This window comes from Rhineura floridana, chromosome 7, assembly GCF_030035675.1.
Source record: "Rhineura floridana isolate rRhiFlo1 chromosome 7, rRhiFlo1.hap2, whole genome shotgun sequence".
NCBI lineage: Eukaryota > Metazoa > Chordata > Lepidosauria > Squamata > Rhineuridae > Rhineura > Rhineura floridana.
Window position 1 is genome coordinate 38,082,421 of NC_084486.1, and position 23,887 is coordinate 38,106,307.

Consider the following 23,887-nt stretch of genomic DNA (forward strand, 5'->3'; position numbering starts at 1 on the left):
TTTCCAAAAATGCACCAGGTGGCTCTCTGCTCTTATAGATCAGAGACCTCAAGTAGCTTTGAATGAGATGAGCAATGGACAGCAAAATCACCATCTCGCCAACATTAAGGACTTTTAAGCATGTGCTTAACTCTCCCCTTTAAATGAATGGGACTTAAAATCAAACTTTAAAATTAATATTTTTGTAATCCAAACCAAGATTGATTATGAGTCAGATTATATTTTCTGCACCTATGGAATCTGCAGGTAATTGTGATTGTGTTTGGAATTTTTTTAGTATGTTTTTCTTTTTCTTGTTAAATTGTTTTGTTTATGTTTGCCACCCTGGGCTCCTTCGGGAAGAAGGATGGAATACATAACCATCACCATCATTCATTCATTTTTTCATTCATTGGTTTATTTATATACCACCTTTTGGCCCAAAGGTCCCCAAAGCAGTGAAGAGATTAATTCAAAAGAAAAATAGAAGTCCAGTAAATACAAACACAAAAACACAATAAATCAATAAAAATATAAAACAGCAAAATCACCAGATACATCATCAATCGCACTTAATATACATTTGTGAGCTGCATTTATGCTGGCCCCACAGATGCAGCTCCACAACATTTTACCTCTCCCATGAAGCCAGGTTGATTCACATTCACTACTCTCTATTCCCAAATTGCTCCAATCTCTTTTCTAGGAGCAAACCCATCCACAAACAATTACCCAAGGGGAGTGCCCCCACCCTCATCACACCACAAAGGAGAAGCCCAAAGGGAAAATTCCCTTTGGTGTTTCCCCCTTTGTAGCTTCCCCACCAGGGCTGGCCCATCGGCAGCAGCCCACCACCCACGGCAGCCTTCAGATAAATGGCCTTCTCCTTTCTTCATAAACTTACAGTAATGTAAGATGTCCAAAGGCTAGTTATCCATTTTCTTCTTTATTTCTTTTAAGTTCCTTAAAAGTAAAATATTTTCCAAGGGACTAGGCAGCATGGGTTCTCTGTGCTTTCAAAATGCGACCAGAAACATCCCTAGAAATGGTGCTGCATGATGATGCAACATTGTTTCCAGGGGCTGTGTCATGTGATGATGTAGGGCAGCCATATTCTCTCCCCCACACACTCCTGACATCATTTTCACAACTCCACAGCTGATACCTGGATTGAAATAGGCCTAGATAATCAGCTGGAGTTGTGTAGCCAAATCCGCTCATGCCCTTTGCTCAAAAGGAAGAGTAATTTTTTCACTGGCCAATAGTTATTACAATGCTCTGGGCTCAAGACAGGCTTTTGGGTCTCCATTCACATCCTGCAGGGAGGCACTGAAGAGTAATAGAAGGAGACCTGCTGTAGGATGGGGGGGCACGAGGCTTTACTGGTGTGGGTCAAAACATCTTCACTCTTTTCTTTCCTTTTAATAGGAAAAGGGAACTGGGAGCTGGGGTGGGTGGTGGGGAGTGCTTATCCTTTAAAGAAAGATGATTACTTAGAAACAACAAATGTTTGGAAATGGTGGTCCGGTGCTGCAAAAAAAGGGAGGAGTATTCCTAGGCATCACACTCTTCTTTCCATATATCCTAGGTGGCCATTGAAGCAAAGGGGTTTGAGAACATCCTGGGAGGTAGCACAACTGATGGAGAAGAAGAAGAATTCATGGCTGGCATGTCTGCTGTTTTGTTTGATGTTCCGTTGCGGCCAGTCACTTTCTTCAAAGGATATACAGACCTGATGTCCAAGGTCCTTATGAGCTCCGGAGAAGCCACAAGCGTGGTCAAAGGGAATGTGTTACTGATGGATCATCAGCAGGTATTTGTCCTCCCTTTTCCAGGAATGCTGATGGTATAGAAGGACGACTCATGGTGGGACTAATATTTCCCCCCTACCCCATTAGCTTAAACCAAGTTGGAACCAAAGCACTGAGAACAGATCCACTTAAGACAGTTGGTGCATTAAGGTAGAAAACCCAAAATTTCCAGTGTTGACAATTTGAGGTATTAGCCTAAGGAAATTCATTGTGGTGTTCTGCTCCAATGCCAGATCCCATGAAGAAAGTAGTGCCACAAGGCAGGTCAAAGTTTGCTGGACCCTGAACAGCTTCAAGTGAGCAACTTGCTCTGACAGGTTGGGAGAAGACTTGGGCCTTTTTATGCCTCTGTCTCCAGACTACCTCCTCCAGGCTCCACCCCATTGAGAAAACTTCAGGGCCTTAAAGGGCCAACCCTCTGGCCTGAAGACGGGCACTCCTCCTCCATTCTACAGCCTCCCTCCAGATGCACTCCCTCTGCTCCTGGACTAGTGATGTGTAGTAGGAGGCATCTGTTTCTTCAAGCTCAGGGGAAGGTGTCCGTGAAAGTCTAGGCTCTGGGCCTACAGGCCCTGGTGGTCTAGGAGATTCCTATGGGTGTTCCTGTCCAACAGCCTCATGCGGACTTGCCTCCCTGTCTTCAGTAGTCAACTCTGAGCCCTGACCCTGAGCTGGCTTCCCATCTGACTCCAACTCTGTGTCCAGATCACTGCTGGATACAGGGATCATGACATTCACCCTTCCAGTGACAACACTGTGCACATGGATTAGCTTTCCAGTCATCAATGAGTATCAAGAATACTATTTGTAGGAATATCTACTCCCCTAAGAACATCACACTGCTCCTGGTGTCACCACCTTTGGAGGCACTACCTCAGTCCAATTTATGCTTTCATTCTGAAACTTTATGATGATTTTCCTCTTTTGCAAAGCATTTGGTATAATCTAAGGTTCACTCTTAATCTGTGCCATTTTAATAATTTTATTATAATTTTACTATATTTATTGTTTTATGTGTTTTACTTTGTTATTCTGCAATCCATTTTGAACTTATGATTTAGAACAGGAATAACCAACATGTTGCCCTCCAGATGTTTCTGGACTACAACTCCCATCATCCCTGACCATTTGCCATGTTGGCTGTAGCTGATGGGAATTTCAGTCCAACAAAATCTGGAGGGCAGCACATTGGCTATCCCTGATTTTAAAAAAGGTACATAAGGAATACAATTATCATTACTATTTTATTAAAGCAACGAGCACTGACTGTCCCTTACAGACTAGCATATAAGACCCATTGAACTCAGTGAATTTTACTTTTCAGTAGGTATATATAGAACTGCACTAACAGTTAATAACATTTTGTAAGGCCCAAGGTAAACATTTGAACAATCCAGTTGAATATTACTGTGCTGCATAGGCAATCCCTCTTCAATCTGGTTTGCCAACTGTGATCACTCTTCAAGGAGGACTTGGGTTAGATGTTTCAGCTGACATCAATGTGAATCTATGGGAGCAGGAATTCACAACAAGCATCAAAACAAGGTATGTGAATAAGAACTAGATTCATCTCCATAGTTTGGCAGAGACTTACCCAGTACTTCTACAGAAGTTCAAGAACTCATGGGGTTACCTCAACCCATGAAAGCCCATCAGAGGCATATTTTGTTGTCCAGTGTTGCTCTTTGCATTGTGATCTCCACCTCCTCACACAAATTCCTGGACACACTTTCTAAGCTGGGATGAAAGTAGAATGTGGAGTCCTTATTGCCTCTTGTGTCAACCATGTTAAATATATAGAGTTTCAGCCCATCCCCAGTTATTTTCATGCCAAGAAAGGTGTCCCTAATCTTCAACCCATTAATCCAAAGCAACTAGTCATGTGGTCAATTTTTTTCTGTAGCATCCTAAGGTGAGCAGCTGAATCAATGCTACCCAGAAATCATGAAGCTTGAGTAGTTGGCTCACTTGCTGAGGAGTAGGAGAGGCCAACTGTTACATTTGAGGACCTAAAATAACAGGTCAAGCATGTACATTCTTCAATTAATGACCATCTTCTGATGAAGAAGGACTGTCGCTCAGTTGTAGAACACATGTTTTGCATTCAGAAGGTTCCAGGTTCAGTCTCTGGCATCTCCAAGTAGGAGTGGGAGAGACCACATTCTGAAACTCTGGAGTGTTGCTGCCAGTCCAGGCAGACGAAGCTAAGCTGGATGGACCACTGATGCAACTTGATATAAGGCTGCTTCTTATGTTCTTGACTTAGGGACCAGTTTTAGTAAGAATAAACTTTATCCTAGGTTCTACACTAAATAAATGCTGTGGAACAATTTAGTAAAATGAAAATGGACTGCCTTCAAGTCAATCCCGAATTATGGCGACCCTATGAATAGGGTTTTCATGGTAAGCGGTATTCAGATGGGGTTTACCATTGCCTCCCTCGGAGGCCAGTCCTCCCCAGCTTGCCACAGCTGCACAAGCCAGCCCCTTCCTTATCTGCAACTGCCAGCTGGGGGGGCAACTAGGCTCCTTGGGACTATGCAGCTTGCCCACAGCTGCACAGGTGGCAGGGAACGTAACCCCTGAGCCATTCACTGTGTGGTGATCTTTAGCTTGCCCTTGACACCCAGGAGACACGAGCGGGGATTTAAACTCACAGACTCTGGACTCCCAGCCAGGCTCTTCTCCCTAAAGGTGTAGAAAAGTTTTGTTTGAGCAAATTATCAGATGCAAGAAATTGGGAATGATCCATTTTATGACCAACATGCCTTTGCCTCAGTTTAATAGACTTTGGCTACATTCACACCATACATTTATTCCACCATTATTCCACTATAAACAGTCATGGCTTTCCCCAAAGAATCCTGGGAAGTGTGGTTTGTGAAGGGTTGAGAGTTGTGAGGAGTTCCCAATCTCCCTCACAGACCAGCAGTTCCCAGAGTTCCTTAGGAAGAGGGATTGCTCATTAAATCACTTAAGGAACTGTACCTCTCTGAGGGAAATAGAGGTCTCCTAACAACCCTCAGCACCCTTCATAAACTACTCTTCCCATGATTCTTTGGGGGAAAGCCATGACTGTTTAAAGTGGAATAATAGTGGAATAAATGTATGGTGTGAATGTGGCCCCAAACAGTTATGAGAACCTTTGAACACAGATAGGACAAGCCATCAAAAGAGAGGAAGAGAAGGAAGCAGATGGGTAGCGTAGGAGGCTCACCACTCACGGTCCTCTCCACATCAGCATGCCTCATATCAATAGAAATTGGGGCAATTGCCAACTAAGGCTGCAAACCAGTACATACTTACCTGGGAGTAAGTCCCATTGAACCCAATGAAGCTTACTTCTGAGTAGGCATGCATTGGATTGTAGCCTAAGTCCTTTCAGTTCAACAAGCCATGCTAAAGAGAAAATAACATTATTACCAAGCTAATGCTAATGGCAGGAGGTGATGTAGGGGGTCCAAGCCCCAGGTCTTTCGAGCTGGACATCTGAATTTTCCTAGAAGCAAATTTGTATCATGGCCCTGTGCCTTGAGCTATTGCAATCTCCTCCACCTTGTAAAAGAATTTAAAACGCTGGATATTCCACAGGCACTTCATAGTCTGCTATTAGAAGCACCATCTTTTACAACCAATTCAACTAATGATATTTGCAGACACCCCAAAAGATCTTGAGATAACAAAAGCTTAGCCCTTTCAATCACAACCAGTTTGGCAAGATGCCCAAACCGATGGGTGCTTCGCCCTTGCTTCAACCTCATATCTTGTATTCAGCTGAGGCCAACTTAAATTCTACCATCTAAGCAAAACATGGAGGGACGTGCTGCAGAGAAAGCTTAGAAACAGCTTACCATGGCCATCAATGGTTAACCAACTTCCTTGAAGTATTGCTGGTGTTCTCCTCCCCCCTCCAATTACAGGGGTGCACTGACCATTGATTTCCAAGCAGAACTGGATGCGCCATTCTTTCAAGCCACGGTCAAAAGCCAAACTGAAGTAGGAATGGCCACAAAATTTAATGTTGCTGCAAGACTTTCTGCCAGTCCCGTGCTCATGTGTCTGCAGCTTAGAGAGGAAGATGTCTCTTACAGGTAAGCTGTAGATCTCAAGCCAACAGGTATACCTTTCATAGCTATGGAATTCAAGCCAAGGATAATTTCAAACACTCCAGAGAGTACCATTCTGATTTTACAACAGATAACTTACTCCTGGATCGTAATGACTTCTCCATAGGGCTGCTGGTCTTGTTTGATCCCAATCACATGTATTCATACATGGATGCAACTATGGCCCTGTTCAAGAATACATGACTTGATGGCCTCATCATTAAAGAATGGCTTACATGCATAACAGCCATCATATGTCAAATGCAGAAAGAGGCTTAGCTCAGTTTGATTGGCCTGTTGTATGTTTGGAAGCTCAAACTACAGTAAGGTTGGCAGGCTCAGGGCCTGAGAAAGATTCTGTATCTTTAAGAGGAGAAATTCAGCCAAGTGCAGGTTTTCTTGCAACATTGTAATGGGAAAAACCACAAGGTGAAATTATCCCTTCCACCTGCACAACTTTTAAAGATACAGAAGACCTCTTGGTTGCCAGGCCCAGCCTCCAAGACAGCCTTTCCCAACCAGTGTGCCTCCAGATGTTGTTGGACCACAATTCCCATCTTTCCTGACCATTGGCAATGCTGGCTGAGGCTGATGGGAGTTGTGGTCCAACAACATCTGGAGGCACACTGGTTGGGAAAGGCTGCTCCAAGAGGTCTTCTGTGTCTTTAAAAGTTGTGTAGGGGAAAGAGAGAATTCCAAATATTATGAACAGTATCATTGTATTTCAGGGTTTTCCCTACCTTTTTATTCTACAGCAGGCACATATAGTGTCCCATCCAAATTTAAACCAAAGCTGTCCCTGGCCACATCCACACCAGACTTTTACTTCACGTTAGACAGTCATGGCTTCCCCCAAAGAATCCTGGGAAGCTTAGTTAGTGAAGGGTGCTGCGAGTTGGGAGGAGAGGCCCTATGAACCTCACAGAGCTACAATCCCCAGAGAAGGGCCTGACTGTTAAACCACTCTGGCCACTGGAGCTCTGTCAGGGGAATAGCAGTCTCCTAACAACTCTCAGCACCCTTCGCTAACTACACTTCTCAGGATTCTTTAGGGGAAGCCATGACTGTGAAGTGAAATCAGTGTCTGGTGTGGCCTCCTGATTAGCCAAGTCAAGCAGCTGTGAGTCTGGCTTTTAGAACACTGAGAGGTGGTTCTTACTGAGCATGCCCAGCGCTATAGACTTCAATGTTGAAATTCTTAAATTAATTAAAAATCAGCCAGGCATTTTTTTAAACTTTTAAACTGCAAAATATGAAGGTCAGAGTACGGGGCAAGGTGAGTAATAGGGTTATGGGTACTCTGTGAACATGACTGATTTTTAATTAATTTCAACAAATTATGAGACCACTGACAGGAAAAAAGTCCAAAAGGGGTCTAGGTTTTTCCCCCTCATTTTACACTTTGAACTCTCAGTTCTCTGTGCGTGTTTTGTGTATCACCATGAAAACTTAGAGGGTTGTTAAGCAAGCATTTCTGAGTCCAGGAATGTAAGTTTTGTAAGTTTTTGTTTTGAAATGAGCTTATGGAAAGCATCAAAATGGCATGGGAGTATTTTCAATTTAACATTGCAGAATGCAAAAATTTCATGCTGGTTATAGTGTACAGCCACTCTCATGGCTGTATAATACACCCCCAAGCCCTATACACTGTGCCTTGAACATGTACTAGTAGTAGAAACTGAAGGAGGGGCTGATTTTCAGGAATGGGGCATGAAAATAGTCACTGAGAGAAGGAAAGACTAAGGATGTCAGGGTGCCACACAGCCAATCAGATATGACTACATGGTGACATCACAGAGAGTAATTAAAGTACCCAAAGAGGCAATGAGTTGATGCAGAGATAGCCAATGATGTTGTCGACTACAGTTTCCTTCACTCCTGACCATTGGCTATGCTGGCTGGGACTGATGTGAGTTGTAATCCACAGCATCTGGAAGGCATGACTTTGGCTACCTCTGAGTCAATCCATGGCCAAATCAACTGGACTGGCATTGAGCCAACCGCTGTCTTGCCATACTAAGGGGGAAGCAATGAAACCCTATGTGCAGCATGCCAATGCAAGATGTGTTGACCTCATTGCCTTAGGAAGAGGCCAACACTTTCATTACCTCCCAGCATTCAAAGTGATTTCTGTTGCCACCTTCACACAGCCTTTTCCTCATGAGAAGAGAAAAGAGGTAAAAACTCATAGCAACACTAGTGCCTTCATGAAAGGCCTTCAACCCTCTTCACAAATTACTTTTTTGGAGTTTACACATAAGGTTTTTCTTTGCATATACCCAAATATATCACACGTATTCAAGAACTGGTGTTCAAAAATATGCAACAGAGTTACATGCATTAGAGGGTGAGGATTGGATGCAGCTCCCTGTTGAGTAGGGTTGCCAGGTTCAGGGCCTGAGAATGATTCTGTATCTTTAAGAGAAGAGAAATTCAGCCAAGTGCAGGTGTTCTTGCAACACTGTAATGGGAAAAACCACAAGGTGGAATTCTCCCTTCCCCCTGCACAACTTTTAAAGATACAGAAGACCTCTTGGTTGCCAGGCCCGGCCTCTGAAAGGTCTTTTGTATCTTTAAAAGTTGTGCAGGGGGAAGGGAGAATTCCACCTTGTGGTTTTTCCCATTACCGTGTTGCAAGAACACCTGCACTTGGCTGAATTTTCTCTTCTCTTAAAGATACAGAATCATTCTCAGGCCCTGAGCCTGGCAACCCTACTGTTGAGTGTATAGAAGGTAGGAATAGGTAAATTTCTCAATTTCTGTTCTCTCTTGTTCTCATTTTTCTTGTTTGAAGTTCAGTTCTCCACATTTCCACATCCCTTTGCAATAACAAAAAGTCCTCATGAAAATTCATCAGAATTTTAGTGTGATTTTCTCCTAACATATACATTTTTCTATGCACTTTTACTTAATATAGACATTTTTGCAAACCAGTTCAGGGCCTAATATAATGCATTTTTGTATGTTATTTTCACTAATATGTATGCGTTTTTATCCATCCCTCACTTTAGTATATGCATTTTTGTACTCATTACTTGGCTGGAGAACTGCATTGCAAAATTCAAAGAAGTGCTTATTTTGAAGGAGGGCTATCAGTGTTTTGGTTTGTATACTGTTTCAGAAAGTGCAAATTAGGTAGGCCACCTTTCAATGCAAACTGAATCAAACTTCTCCCCCAACCCTAACAGTGGATTCCAATTCCAAGTTAGTTATTTTATCATATATGAGATGGCCCAGTTGGGCATGTGTTCCTGATCACCATTGCTCCTCTTAACACCAGCGTCTAACCCAAATCCCTAGCTGCTGGGATGCTCCAATTCAGCTGCAGCCCAAGCATAACCATCACTTGAGTCTTGTAAAAATGCAAAAACAACAGATGGAGGAAAGCTAGGATAACTTCTCATTTTGGAGAGCCAATTTATCACCCTTGTCTTGGCAACAAGCGATAATGACTTCTGTGCCCCGATCGAAAATCGAAATCGATCAAATCGACTTCCGTGCCCACAGTTTGAGCTAAAAGAGGTTCTCTTAAATCCACCATCTAGGAAGATCACCAGGAGGTTAATGGAAGCCTTGCGCAATGCCAGACTAAGGAGCATTAAGGGGAGCCTCTCACATACAAAGAATGTGGGCTTATCTTTTACAGAGTTATGACAATAAATCCCTTCCATGAGACCATAGCTACTGCATCTTGTGCCAAGATTGATTTCCCACCAGACATAACATCACTGCTCACCTGTGCTCTGGCTAATAAATCTTTCATGGCTGCCTCTTAACATAAATAGACCCAGAGCAGGTTTCGGGTGCCGTATGACATCCGACGCAGACACACTTGGCAATGTTCCCAGGGCTAATCCAAGCTTGTGAGCCTTTGCTTGTATAAAAGACAACCTTGTTCTCCAAGAAAGGCATTGCCACTTCCATCCACTTCAGAGATGTGAGACAAACATCACCTGCAGGTTTAGAATTGACACTAGGGAGAAAGCTGACTTGTATCACGTCCTTCATCTCTTCCTTGAAGTCATACATGCTCATGTTTCCATGTTGTATAAGTTGGTAATATAACCTCCCCAAAGGCTAAACTTTCAACTTCTTTGGCTGACAACCTCCTGCAAAGGGTAGACTGCAGATAGGGTCCAATCCTATATACTAATAGCGAACTCATTCTCCAAAAGGGTAGGGATGGTAGAGAAATTTGATTCAGTTCACATTTAAACTTACCTAATTCACACTTTCTGAAACAAAAGGCGAACAGAAACAGACATCCTTCAAAATACTTCTTCAGATTGTGCAATGCCGTTCTCCAGCCAAGTAATAAGTGCAAATATGCATATACTAGGGCAAAGTCTGCATAAAATGCATGTAATAGTGAAAATATTAAAAAACCTTGCAAAGTATGTATATTATGAAACATTGCATGCAAACATGCATATAGTAGGAGCAATTCACACTAAAATGCTGATGAAGTTTCATGAGGATTTAAAAAAAAAAAGCAAACTGATGTGAAAATGTGGAGAACTGACCTTCAGAATGGAAAAATGAGAAACTGAGAGAAACCAGGATTGACAGATTTGCCATCCCTATCCCTGGGTAGCCAAAACAGCACATTTCATGCACAAGAGAGGGGAATCAGCAGGACTGTGGGACCCCCAAAGTTTACAGAAGGACAACAAAATTAGGAAAAAACATGAAGGGGGAAAGGGGCCATAAACAGTTCCGTCAGAAACCTGGATGCTCAGTAGGCATGGAATGTTAACCAACTGCTTGGGAGGATTGAAAACTTGTGGGAGTGGAATGGAGTTTCCTGGGAGAGGGCATGGCTAGCTGGAATCACAAAAAACAGCACTCAACATTGCAACTTTTTTTTTTTTGCTGCTCCCACTTGATATTGGGAGTAGTTGAGATTGTCCAAGGTTATTTTCCCCCAAGAATATATCAATCTGCAGAGGAGGAAGGAAAACTGTGAAGTTTTTTGTGTTATCTGAAGCCATGTTGAGGCTGCAATCATCATTAAAGGTGGAAGAAATACATCCTTAAAAAATCCCACAAGACTTTTTCTTATGGGACAAAAGAAATATTTTAAGAACCAGCTCATTTTACATACACAGAATGATTTCCAAAACAAGTCTTGCTGGTGTGTATAATACAAAAATGGTTGCTTTCTAGACGGATGGCATCTAACCCAGAACCTTATCTTCAGGCCATAGGATCATATTTAAGTTAGTTGCAGGGATGATTCGTCCTACTGAAATGTATGTGTGTACTCACTGCAATCCCAGAAGCCAGCCTACAGACACTAAATTATAGATCAGATTGACTTTACTATTTGTTTGCTGTGGTTTTCTTTCCTCACAGAGAAATCTTCTTGGTCTCAGAATCCTCTGCAAACCATAGCACTACTGTCCGCAAAGGGAGATGGATCACCATCCCAGGACGTGAACTTCCCTTTCACAGAGCCAACTCTGAAATGTGCAAAATCCTGCATGCAGAGACAATGGAACAATAAAAGTAGCATCAATATGTCATCAGCTTGAACTTGTTGTTCCTCTTTTCCCACCCGTGTCTGACTTAGGGCAACGTTTTAAACACATGATTCAGATGCCAGACCCCTTTTTCTTGCTGTCTTTAAAGCGCTCATATCCTTTATTCTGACAACTGGTTGGATAGACCAAAACAGCATCACTGAAAACCAGGTCAGAAATCCTTACAACCCACCTTTTCAGTCTCTCTGACTGCTGTTTATGCTGTATCAAGTTGCTAAGGCAGTAATCCCATGGTTTAAATCAGGAAGAAACCCTCGCCATCATTTTTATCATTCCACAGCCTCTCTTTTCTGTTAGCCCCTTTACACAGGATAGCTCAAGTTTGGCTCATTCTACTAGCCTATCATTTGAAACAGTCCCCTTTGTTCTTTTTCCAGCCACTGCTGCAGGGCAGGTGCAGGGAGAAGAGTTTGTTCTTTACTGTCTGCTATGTGATCACCTTTCCCCACTAGCAACAGCAGTTGATCATCTGGTTTTGCTTCAGAATAAAAGTGGCAGTATTTATAGCTTGGTGAAAAGTGGAAGTGCCCATGAACAAGAGGGAGGGAAAGATAAACAAATCTGAGGTCATAAGGCTGCAAATGACAACCATTTAAATCAATAGGAGATTTGCCACCAGCTTCAATACGCTATGGTCTATTTTCTGTTTCAGGATAAAACAATATTGAAGAACCACTTGCATTGCTTTTAAATTGTAAAAGGAGACTGGCAGCCAGAGCTTTCCAAATAGCTAACATTTAATTAACGAACAGTAGACAAGCAGTGACCTCTAGAGATGGCAATGTGTATGCAGCTGGAAGAGTGTTTGAAATAGGGTTTGTTGTTATGTGCCTTCAAGTCGATCACGACTTATGGCGACCCTATGAATCAGTGACCTCCAAGAGCATCTGTCATGAACCACCCTGCTCAGATCTTGTAAGTTCAGGTCTGTGGCTTCCTTTACGAAATCAATCCATCTCTTGTTTGGCCTTCCTCTTTTTCTACTCCCTTCTGTTTTTCTCAGCATTATTGTCTTTTCTAGTGAATCATGTTTTCTCATTATGTGTCCAAAGTATGATAACCTCAGTTTCATCATTTTAGCTTCTAGTGACAGTTCTGGTTTAATTTGTTCTATCACCCAATTATTTGTCTTTTTTGCAGTCCATGGTATGCGCAAAGCTCTCTTCCAACACCACATTTCAAATGAGTTGATTTTTCTCTTACCCGCTTTTTTCACTGTCCAACTTTCACATCCATACATAGAGATCGGGAATATCATGGTCTGAATGATCCTGACTTTAGTGTTCAGTGACACATCTTTGCATTTGAGGACCTTTTCTAGTTCTCTCATAGCTGCCCTCCCCAGTCATAGCCTTCTTCTGATTTCTTGAACTAGGGTATACAGCTGAATAAGCCCTTCTACTAAACCAATCCAACAGAGGGCTGTCAGCTTTTTTTTGCAGTGGGTAGGAGGCTGGAGAGAGAAGAGGACAGAATCTCTCAATAAACCTTCTGGACAAGAAATCCCTGCCAACTCACAAACAATCTGCAATGGAATAAAAAATGTAAAGGAGCAAATGCCAAGGTTTTTAAATAAACCACACAGCCATACAGGATGGCTGTGACCTGTCTACAAAATTCCTGGATCTAATATGATGTAAACACCATTTACATCATATTATATTTAGCCTCCGGCTTAAGCTTTGGCCTTCATGGTGCAAAGACCACTGGTTCCTATCAGTATAAGAATGGAGAAAATGTGTTCAATCATTTCCTGTCTTTACCAGAGGAAGCATTCCAAAAGACTCATTGTATAATGGGTGTACAATATTGAGAACCACAGTAAAATTGATCTGTGACTGTATTTATAGCACACTTTAGAGAGGTAACTAGTGCAGAAATGCAGAATGCATGTGTTACATCTGTGAAAATGTCCATGGTGGGATAGTAGGCTGCAATCCTAAACCCTACTTACCTGGGAGTAAGCCCCGTTAAATTCAACAAGTCATGTTTCTGAGTAGACATGGTTAGTTTTGTGCTGTTAGTTTGTTACTACAGCGTTAGTGTGACATATGCTTCAGTGGGCTAGAGCCCACAAATGGCTGTGAAATGCAAGAGGGCACTGTTTACCTCCCCCCCCCGATCCTGACACAGATCTACCAACACTTCAGGCATCTGCTATTCGGTTCTACTCTCAACAGGGACACAATTTTGTTCATCTTTTAAGATGCCACAAGGCTCTGTTTCTATGAAAACTGCCACTGCCCAGTCAACCCTCACATCATTGTCCGTCACGAATGAACTATGGATTCCCATCCAACACAGTCTGCAGCAATATTTACTTCTGTTTACTCAGCAGTACAAGTCCTACTGAGTTCAGTGGGACTGATTCCCCAGTACATTTGCTTTGGATTGTAGCCTAAAGGTCAAGCAACATGTTCTGCAAGGGGTACATGAACTGATCTCCTTGCTTTGTTTTCACAGAAATTTAATTGTGGCTGGTGGGGGCAGTCAGTTTGTTGAGCGCATCAGTAGAGGGGAGGAAACATAACTCTTTCCCCTCATGCCGTTTGCCCAATCAAAACTGCACATGGGTGCCCACATGTTGCTTGCCCTGCAGGGAGAATCATATAGGAACTTATAGTTGCTTATTGGTAGCAGAAATCATAGAAAGGGCTGTAGCTTAACAGCAGAGCATCTGCTTTGCATGCAGAAGGTCCCAGGTTCTATTTCCAGAATCCGCAGAAAGATCTGGGAATGTCCCCTGTGTGAAACCCTGGAAAGCTGCTGCCAGCCAGTGTGTAGACAATTCCAAGCTAGATGAGCCAATGGGCTGACTCTGTATAACACAACTTATGCACTTCTATATACTCTCCTTATGTGCAGATATACTCTTCTTAGTACATCACAGGTTTTAGGTCCAGCATCCACAGTTCCTGGGGTACCCAGTGGCCTACCTAAGCCCTGGGACTAAACCTATATTTTTGTCTCTGATGCTACTCCTGTTTTTGTCAGTGATGTTTTCTGTGGCTAACTTAGACTCCATTGATTGGGGTTTGCTTTCTCATAGCTCCTCCCCTTTGGTGATTGTTGGTGACTCTACATTTCCCAAGGCTAAGGAGAGGGTAGAAGTCTCTAGGTCTGGAAACTGGGCTGCCAACAGAAACGGAGGCATGAGACCATTGGCAGGTTCCCATCGTGCAAAGTTTGGAAGCTAGGAGGCCATAGCATTAATAAGCTGGGGGGGATCCATCTTGCTTTCTGCCTCCTCTCCCTACCTTTACTTTTTCTTTACAATATGCCAAAATATCAGAATGAAGTGTTTAAAACAATTATAAGTAATAATACACTCATCACAGGTAAATGTTGCGCATAATAAAACATCTTAATCATACATATTCAGTAACCAAGTACATCAGAATATCATAAAGGCCAAATAATCAAAAAGGCATTTAATTCATCCAATTCAGTTCTCCAAAGGATGAGGTGAAGGGGTCACAGGAGTACAGAGAAAGAAAATATATTTTTTAAAAAATTAAAAGGACAAGGGGAAAAATGAAGAATAAAAGAATTTTCACACATACCACGATTGTTCCTAGAATAACATGCAGCTGGACTGCATCTTGTGTCATCATATCATTCCAATAATTAATAAACTAACTCCACTTATGTATGAATGAGTCATCATCTCTCCTTTCTTGTTGTTGTGATATTAAGTTTTTCTATATAAGCCAGGTCCCTGATCCTTAGGAGCCAATCCTCAAACGATGCCAAATTGTTTTCCATTTGTAACTGATGGACGCCTGTTGATGTGTATGTATGATCATTTCTCTATCATCAGGAGAAATCACATCTTTTACATATTCTAGAAGAATTATTAAAGGGCCCATAGGCAATTCAGATCCAGTTATTAATTTAATTCTGTTTACCATCAGAACAATCAGTAATTCCTGGATTTAGGGCAAGCCCAAAATATGTGCCTCCTCTGCAGCATTTAAAGCAGGGCCAGGGCCAAATTTCAGTGGGTCCTGGGCAAAGTGGCTCCCTCTTCTCTCAGTGAGCCCTGATGAGGGTACCTGGCTGCGGTGGCAGTGCCCCAAGAAGCACAGGGTAGCCAACTCTAGTCAGCCTTTACATTTTGCAGAACCTCACACCAATACTAATTTAGGGGCACTGTGAGAAATTAAAACAGTGGCTTAGTCCAATCACCTGGTGCTGTTCAGATGGTCACACTAAAATTAAAGGGGGCCGGGCAGGCATTGGCAGTGGGGTGCTGATCCCAGTTCTGGGTTAAAGGTGTGTGTGTATGGGTTGTCAATCATACATGCACTTATTAGCTAGGATAGAGGGCTAGAATATCATACTTGTGACATTAGCTGACTGATAGGTGGGCAACAAACTTATGATCACAAAGTTGTGATCAGATAAGGATCTGGCCCATGGAGTCAAAAAGGTTCTGCACTCCTGTTCTATAGGAATTAGGAACCAGTTTCCCTCCCACTGTTTTTGGACTCCCTATTTGCTCCTCCCAGCATGCCTAATGATGATGGGAGCTATAGTCTAGCAACATCTGGAAGGGCACGGGTTTCCCAGTCCAGATATTCATCAATGGTGCAGCATGGATGGATTATTGCAATTAAAATGTGCTTGCTACTATACCTAGATGCATTATGTGAGGAACTTGCCATGGCAGGCTAAGAAGGCTCTGTGTTGATGAGGAATTGCAATTGTTTGATGTGAGCAGTTTTGGGAACAGTGGCATTTAATATAAGTGATTAAAGTGAGTATTCTGTATGATGGAAAATGAAATCAGAAGCCTCCAGTAGACAATTAGTTAAGATGACACGCAAAGATATTGAAAACATGGACAGACCTAAAGTTCTTGGAGGGGAAATTATTGTCCATCTGCATCTTACAGGAAGCTATGTTACAAAGACTAACAGTCACCAAATCATTGCAGCGTTCTGACTTTATTATTTATGTGTTTATTTACTAAGATCTCTATCCAGCTAACTGCATTTAGTTAGAAGGAAGACAGGAAAGCCAGAAGCAGTTTTGCTGGTGATGTTTGTTGTGGTTGTTTTTTCTTGGAAGGCAAAATCTAGCAACAGTGACATGATTTGTATAGAATGGCATTCTAGTACAAAACAAATGGTGATGAAAAAAACAAGCTAACTTAATTTATTAGGAAAGACTGCCACATCAGTGATGGATTAAACAGCCCTCTGTGAATGAGCAGGAGATGCAAACATGGTACCTACGTCTAGCACACCGCAAAACTTTGTTGGGCCACAGAAAAGCAGCTATCCTATTACCAAAGGTATGGTCCAGCTGCAGCTTAAAACTCATATTCCACTGAATTCAGTTGGAGAAATTTAGCCACAGATTTAACTCTTCTGTTATAATCAGCAAAGCTTAAAAGTATTCAACAGACTGGATATCAGAGGGGCCTTCTTACACGTCACTCAGTAAAGGATTTCCAAGTGGTGCCACAAAAACCCTGTTAGTATATGAGTGCCTAGAAGTCGGGAAGGTAGTCAGCATCTTATCTGAACAGCAATTGATTCCTCTACACAGTGCTCAGCCTCAAGCCTGTCAATTGGAACATGTGTGGCTGAGGGTGTAGAAGTGGACCCTGTGAGACAAGATCTCACCAGCCTGGTCAGTTCTAGTATGAGTTGGTGGACATCATCATTTGGGCCTTCTTAGAGTGATTATGATGACCTCCTTCCTTTAATCATGTCTTCTGCTTCAGAATCCTGAGTATCAGAAAGATGAGTAAAAAGGCATTCAAAAGAGCATCTGACCAGACTTTGTCCCAGGCATTCATTCCCTCTGTTTATGCACACCATTACCAAGACACTGTCTATTTAAGAACATTGTAAATAGGTCCAACAGAGACTGCAGTGCCAAACTACTATCCAGAAGACTTGTGGATGGGGAACTAGACAAATTAGGTAATTGCCTTTCGCGGCAGATCCCACAGAAAGGTGGGAAGTGACAGCAGATGTGGTAGAAGACACTGTTCTACTGCCAGCATTGAAGTAAGAGTCAATGGCCAGTCTCAATGGCTGTATTCTTGGGCTGGCCCTGCATGGAGTCCCACCTGGAGCCCTGGCTGATCATCCTGTTCAGCCAGTCCATCACCATACTTGTTACACCACTCAGATGGCCCTCCTCTGATCACAAGAATGTTGCTGGCATCTCTGTGAAGAGAACACAAGTAGAGATCTGCTGGATGAGGTCAAAGGCCCATGTAGTCCAGCATCCTGTTTTCACAGTGGCCAACCAGGTACCTATGGGAAGCCTAGAAGCAGGACCTGAATGTAACAGTGCTCTCCCCACTTATGAATCCCAGTAACTGGTATTCAGAGGTATACTGCCTCCCAGTGGAGGCTAGTCCATTGGGGCTGTGGGGGCACAGCCCTCCCAATGAGTATGTCAAGCAGATTTTAACCACCACCACCCCAAAAAAATCTCAAAGCCACACACTTTTTCTTGTTCCACACATATTTTATACTTCTATTTGAACTCAGAGAAGCTCAGCAAACATTTATGTCAATCTACTATTCTCTGACCAATCTGTTTCTTATTCTCTGGCCAATCAGCTCTCTGCACCACTGAGACAATCCTAAGCCAAAAGAGTACCTATGGCAAAGAGGTCCCTCCCCTTGGTCTGCCTGCTTGTCAGCCCTCTTAGAATAGAAGGCTCCTGCTCCATCTGTTGTTATGAGGCCTATTTAACACAGCCACTATAGCAAATTAGGAGAAGTCAGGGAGGAGTCTAGGCTGCTTCAAGAACAGCCCACTTGGTTGTCTTAGTCTATAAAATTCACTAACAAGCAAAAAAAAAACCCCGTGCAGTTTAAGAATGTACCTATAGCCAACAGATATTTCTATCCAAAGATGGAGAATTACATTTTTTATGTTTGTTGGTGTTCTTACTTTGCTTCTTTTCTGTGTTACTACTGTTTCTACAGAGAATGTAACCTACAAAATTGTAACTCTCTCATTATTCATCCTAGAAACCTGTGTCAAATTTATTTTTATTAATTTCAAGGCCTTTTTATTGGTCAATGCCATATGATGGCAAAGACAGGCTTTTGTGTTTCTTACTGGAGGTTATGCTGTATATCTATATTGGGCAAATTAATAGTTGAATCTGAAACTGCAGTTTTATGTAAAATCAGACGGATTACAATATGTTGCTACTTAAGCAATGACTCTAGCTGTTGGAAAAAACAAACTTGGCCTGCCCAAGATACATATTTTCAGCCTGCTATGCTTAAACTACTCCACTTAAGGAAAGGTGAGCATGGTCAATTAAAAACAGAGCACACCTAGAATTTTGCTAGAATATATTTCACCTCCCACTGTTTTATCTTGTGCAGACTGAGATGCTCCTCGTGTCCACTGGAAACTATTCTGCAGAATAGTCAGTGGCATTACTCCATAGTTGTTTGGAGGGGTTTTTAGTGTTGCAAAGTGTTCCTGTACTTCACATATTCACAGAAACAGAAGCAAAAGGAAATGACTTACTATAGGAAACTTCACTAAAATTGCAAAGTAAATCAGACATATTTGAAGTGACTATCTGCACTATATTAACTGTTGTAATATTGTTGCTTCCTCCTGCTAAAACAAGATCAGCACAGCACATGTCTTGTTTCTGTTATTTATTTTATTTATTTATTTATTTATTAAATTTATATACCGCCCGACTAGCATAGCTCTCTGGGCGGTGAACAACAGATTAATACAAAATACAATAAAATCCAATAAAACGAACCACAAAGTACAGAGAATGGGAGATCTAAAAACAATTACAATACAATTCAAATCTCATCAATTGCCTTGTTGCTTGTTTTACTGCAGGTGTACATCAGAAATGCTGTATCTATAGCCATGTGTGTAACATTTCCAAGTTTATCCTTTATTTCTGTACTGGTCATTAGATTACAGCCTACATAAAGATCATTGAGTACGTGTAATTATTGTTTTTCTCAATTTTTTGAATGCTATCTTAGTCCTCCGTGTTCAAATATCCCAGCTATTCACCAGTCACTCACTGCATAACACTGCAAGGAGAGGTAACAAAAGTCCCACAGCCTATTTTCAAAGCCTTTATCTGAATAGCATCTAAGTTTTGTAGCAAAGACCCTGAAGCAGATGCATAGGCCTGATGACAACAGTAATCCACGATAGACCTAATACTTACACAATAGGACATCAGGAGCATTTTTTTCAACATCCCCATGTGTCCTCAAATGCTCTTCAAAAAATTTAATCTTACTTTCCATCTTTTTTACTCCAAACAAGATACATTCTTTCAAATTCAATTGTGCATTTTACATCAGCACCTCAAAGACAAACACGCTATGTCTCATGACATCTCAAGCAAACTTGCTCCACTTCTAAATACTTGTCTGCTGCTTTCAAAATAACCAGCCGTTTTTCTGATGCATTGCTTTGTTCGAGACATAACCGTTTTCTAACGCAAGCAGCAAACCTGTATCAACTTTCCTTTTCTCCACTGTTTGCACTCCAGAGGAAGACACACCACATTGCTGAAAGCACCGATATTTTAAGGTTGGGCCTAGGGTGGAGGCGCGGTTCATTAGAGGGTGGAGCAGCTCGGTGCGTGAGGGCTGGCGGACTAACGTGGTTGGCTTCGTCAAGCAGCTTGCATCTATCTCTGTGTTTGGTCAATGCAAGTGGAAGGTAAGAATTATAACCTTCCCTCCTTTATGGACTGATTGCAGATGTTGACATCACTCACCATATGCTCAGAGGCACATGTTACCAAATTCTTCCAAGCTACACAGGACTTAGACTGGACTGTGAAAGACAAACCCAAATTGTTTGCATTTTGACAAATTTGTAGGGCAGTACAATATCTCAGAGAGGAGGTCGGGTCTCCTGCTCCCCTGGTGCATTCACTATAGCTGCCCAATTTCCCTGCTTTTTAAAGGTTTGATAGAAACATCTGTTGGCTACAGGTACGTTCTTAAACCACAAGGTTTTTTGCCTGTTAGTGAATTTCTCTGCTTTTTAATCCAGGAAGTAAGACATGGGATCCTGTGCAAGTTTGCTGAGAATGGATTGATCATTTGCATGCTTATTGAGTTCAATGGGATTTACTCCCCTGCAATCATGCTTAGGATAGGTGAAACTGACCTGGGGGAGGGGCGAGGAGGAGGAGGATGGCAGGAAGGGGAGGGAGGAAGGAGGAGGGGGAGGAGAGATTGGATGGGAGGCCTGGGCAGAGGGAAGCCCTTTTCCTTTCCAAAAGGAAAACATTATGAACATTATTTTTCAGGATTTCCTCCACCTTCTTATTCTACAGCAGGCACATATAGCTTCCTACCCAAATTTAAACCAAAGCTGTCCCTGGCCACATCCACAGCTTTATTTCACTTTAGACAGACATGGCTTCTTTCAAAGAATCCTGGGAAGTGTAGTTAGTGAAGGGTGCTGAGAGTTGCTAGGAGAGGCCCTATTCCCCTCACAGAGCTACAATCCCCAGAAGAGGGGCTGACTGTTAAAACACTCTGACCACTGGAGCTTTGTCAGGGGAACAGGAGTCTCCTCTCAGCACCCTTCCAAAACTACACTTCCCAGGATTCTTTGGGGGAAGCCATAACTGGCTCAAGTGAAATCAATGTCTGGTGTGGGTGTGGCCCCCTGATTAGGCAAGCCAAACAGCTGTGATTTGGGCTTTTAGAACATTGACAGTTGGTCAATGTTCTTACTGAGCATGCCCAACATTATCATTGAGTTCAAGAAAAATTTCCTTAAATTAATTAAAAATCAGCCAGTCATTTTTTTAACTCTTAAGCAGCAGAAGATGAAGGTCAGAGTTGTTGATGATTGGCGGTTCTTGCGTGAAACAACATGTTACGTTGGATGTAAGATGGTAAAGAATCATCACAGAGGCTTGAGAAAGTTTAAGAGTCTTTACTTAGACATTATGGCCAAAGGCTTAGGAGAATATACATGTAGAGTTCCCCCCCCCCTTCAAGGAGAAGCTCTCAGTTCAGAGACAAGACACAGACAGCAACTCAGACCGCTCAGCACAGAACAGAACTAGAAAGCAACTAGAACTTTTTCCCAAGCTGTTATCACCCGTTACCATGACAACCTGTCTGGCCTTGGATGTCTGCTCTCTCAGGCCAGGCATAGCTGATAACACAGCTCCTCTCCCATACATCTTGAAACATTTCAGACTTGATGAAAAAACACATTGTTAGTACGGCCTAGTAAGCCAACAAGAGTATAGGGCAAAGTCAATAACAGAATTACAGGTACTCTGTGAACATGGCTGATTATTAATTAATTTCAACAGATTATGAGAACTCTGACAGAAAAAAGTACAAAAAAGCTCTGGGTTTTCTCTCTTTTTTTACACTTTGCACTCTCGATTCTCTCTGAATGTTTTGTGTATCACCATGAAAATTTAGAGGGTTGTTAAGCATGCGTTTCTGAGTTCAGGACTATACATTTTGTAAGGTTTTGTTTTGCAATGATCTTATAGGAAGCATCAGAATGGCATGGGAGGGTGTTTTCAATTTAACATTGCAGAACGCGAAAAATCCATGCTGACTATAGTATACAGCCTCTCTTGTATAATGAACTAAAAGTGCATTTGGATGAACTTGAATTAGTTTGTTCCTTTAAAAATGAATTTTCCAAGCACTGCTGGTTACGAACACAGTTTTCTTCACCTTATTCAGAAGTAAGTAAATGCCACTGTATTCTGTGGGGCGTACTGATGAGAGCAAGCATAGGAGTAAAGCCTTTTGTAGTGCCTACTAAATGTGAATTTCCAGCAATTCACTCACTTTGTGTGTGTGTGTTTTTAGAACACTATTGAGAGAGCATATGTGAATGAGCAGAGATCTAGTTTTCTCTTCACTACTGAGGGGGTACAACTTAACTGTGTATACATTCATGAGAGCATAGGACTGTTAGGTGCTAAGCATTACTAAAACGGCAGTGTTTCAATGTCTACTATTTCTTTGCAAAGGAGAATAAGGGAAAGAACCAGAGCAGGTGGAGGCCACACAACTTTTCCCCTGTCAGATAAGTAACAGTGGCAGCAGTAATCCCTTCTGAACCAAAGTAAGACACTTTACAGTTTAGTTAGGTGCTATATGCAAAGTTGGAATGCTTAAGTGTCCACAGTATGTTTGCAAGGAGGAGGATGGGGAGAAAAAACAAAACTTCACCACTCCTCCACAATCTTATTGGCCACACCCCCATAGCAGACCTATCAGGTCTAGTGGACACCAGCCACCACTGCTGCCTCCAACAGTAGACAGAACATAGCCATCATGGCTAGTAGTCATTGACAGCCTAATCCCCCATGAATTTGTCTAACCTTCTTTTCAAGCCATCCAAGTTGGTGGTCTGACATATTTCCTTTCAGTTTGAATAATGCGTAGGTGATCCCAGAACAATTCTACTGACCAAATTTAGACTCTGTAAGTCATGATGACATCACATTTGACAGGTGGGTTGCCCCACCCACTTGTCAAAATCCCAACATTGATGTTTGAAAGTGGGAGTGTGGGAAAGGGCTTTGTGATCCTCCTCACACTTCTCCTTTCCACCCCCAGTGTTGGAAGAGCAAAGGAGAAGCACGGGGAAGATAGCAAAGAGCTTGACAAGCTTCCCCTTTCCAACATCTATGTTGGTGCAGCTCCAAAAAGCAGTGCTGGGAAGGAGAAGCAGTTGTCTTTGAATGGAAACTGTTTCCCCTTCCTTGAGCAATGTGTGCTCCTACAACAAATCAGCTGATGGGTGGTTCAGAATGCACCTTACTCCAGCAAAGAAACAATTGGGAGCCCACTTTCAGCTCCCAATTGGTCCTTTGAAGCCCTGCCCCACCTCTGAGATCATGTATGATGTCAAATGCAGGGTAGGCATGGCTTCCCCAAAATGGACTCACAGGGTAAATGGAATGACCTCATCAGCCAAGTCTGGCCCATAGGCTGAAGGTTTGTTACGAAGGGACCTTGAACTTCCTCATGAGCAGAGCTCACTAGAAATCCAAATTCCCCAAAAGAGAGCAGCAGGATCTTTTGCTGGAGTTACCCGCACGTCACCCCCAGAACATGTATAATTTTACCCTTAACTCAATAACACATACACTGCAAGTAAAATAAAGAGTAGTTTTATTAAGAGAAGGAACAAAGAAAAATATTGCAGTTTACAATTGCAGTTAACAATGAGTAGTTTTCTAACTATTATTCATTCATTCCTTCATTCAGCAACACTGGATAGACTAAAGCAAAGAGACTAGCCCTATAAACACTTTCACATTAAGCTCACCCACACAGAAAGAAAGAAAAAAGGAAAGAAAAAGGCCCAGATAGTTGCATATACCTTTCCTGGAGAGTTGCTGCAAGCCTAAAGCTGAGAGAGACTTTCATATCTAGCCCAATGAGCAAAAGCTCCACCCTTTGTA

The 23,887-nt window shown here is 42.2% G+C and overlaps 1 protein-coding gene across 1 annotated transcript in view; it reads left to right on the forward strand.

Moving 5' to 3' along the window:
* Window positions 1-11,421, forward strand: part of LOC133388844 (microsomal triglyceride transfer protein large subunit-like) — a 31,833-nt gene extending 20,412 nt beyond the window's left edge. The window contains exons 15-18 of the mRNA XM_061635258.1: window positions 1,568-1,792; window positions 3,211-3,335; window positions 5,711-5,881; window positions 11,252-11,421. Coding sequence (XP_061491242.1) covers window positions 1,568-1,792; window positions 3,211-3,335; window positions 5,711-5,881; window positions 11,252-11,402 — 672 coding nt within the window. The 3' untranslated portion in view covers window positions 11,403-11,421. The remainder of the gene's footprint in view (window positions 1-1,567; window positions 1,793-3,210; window positions 3,336-5,710; window positions 5,882-11,251) is intronic.
* Window positions 11,422-23,887: the final 12,466 nt, after the last annotated feature.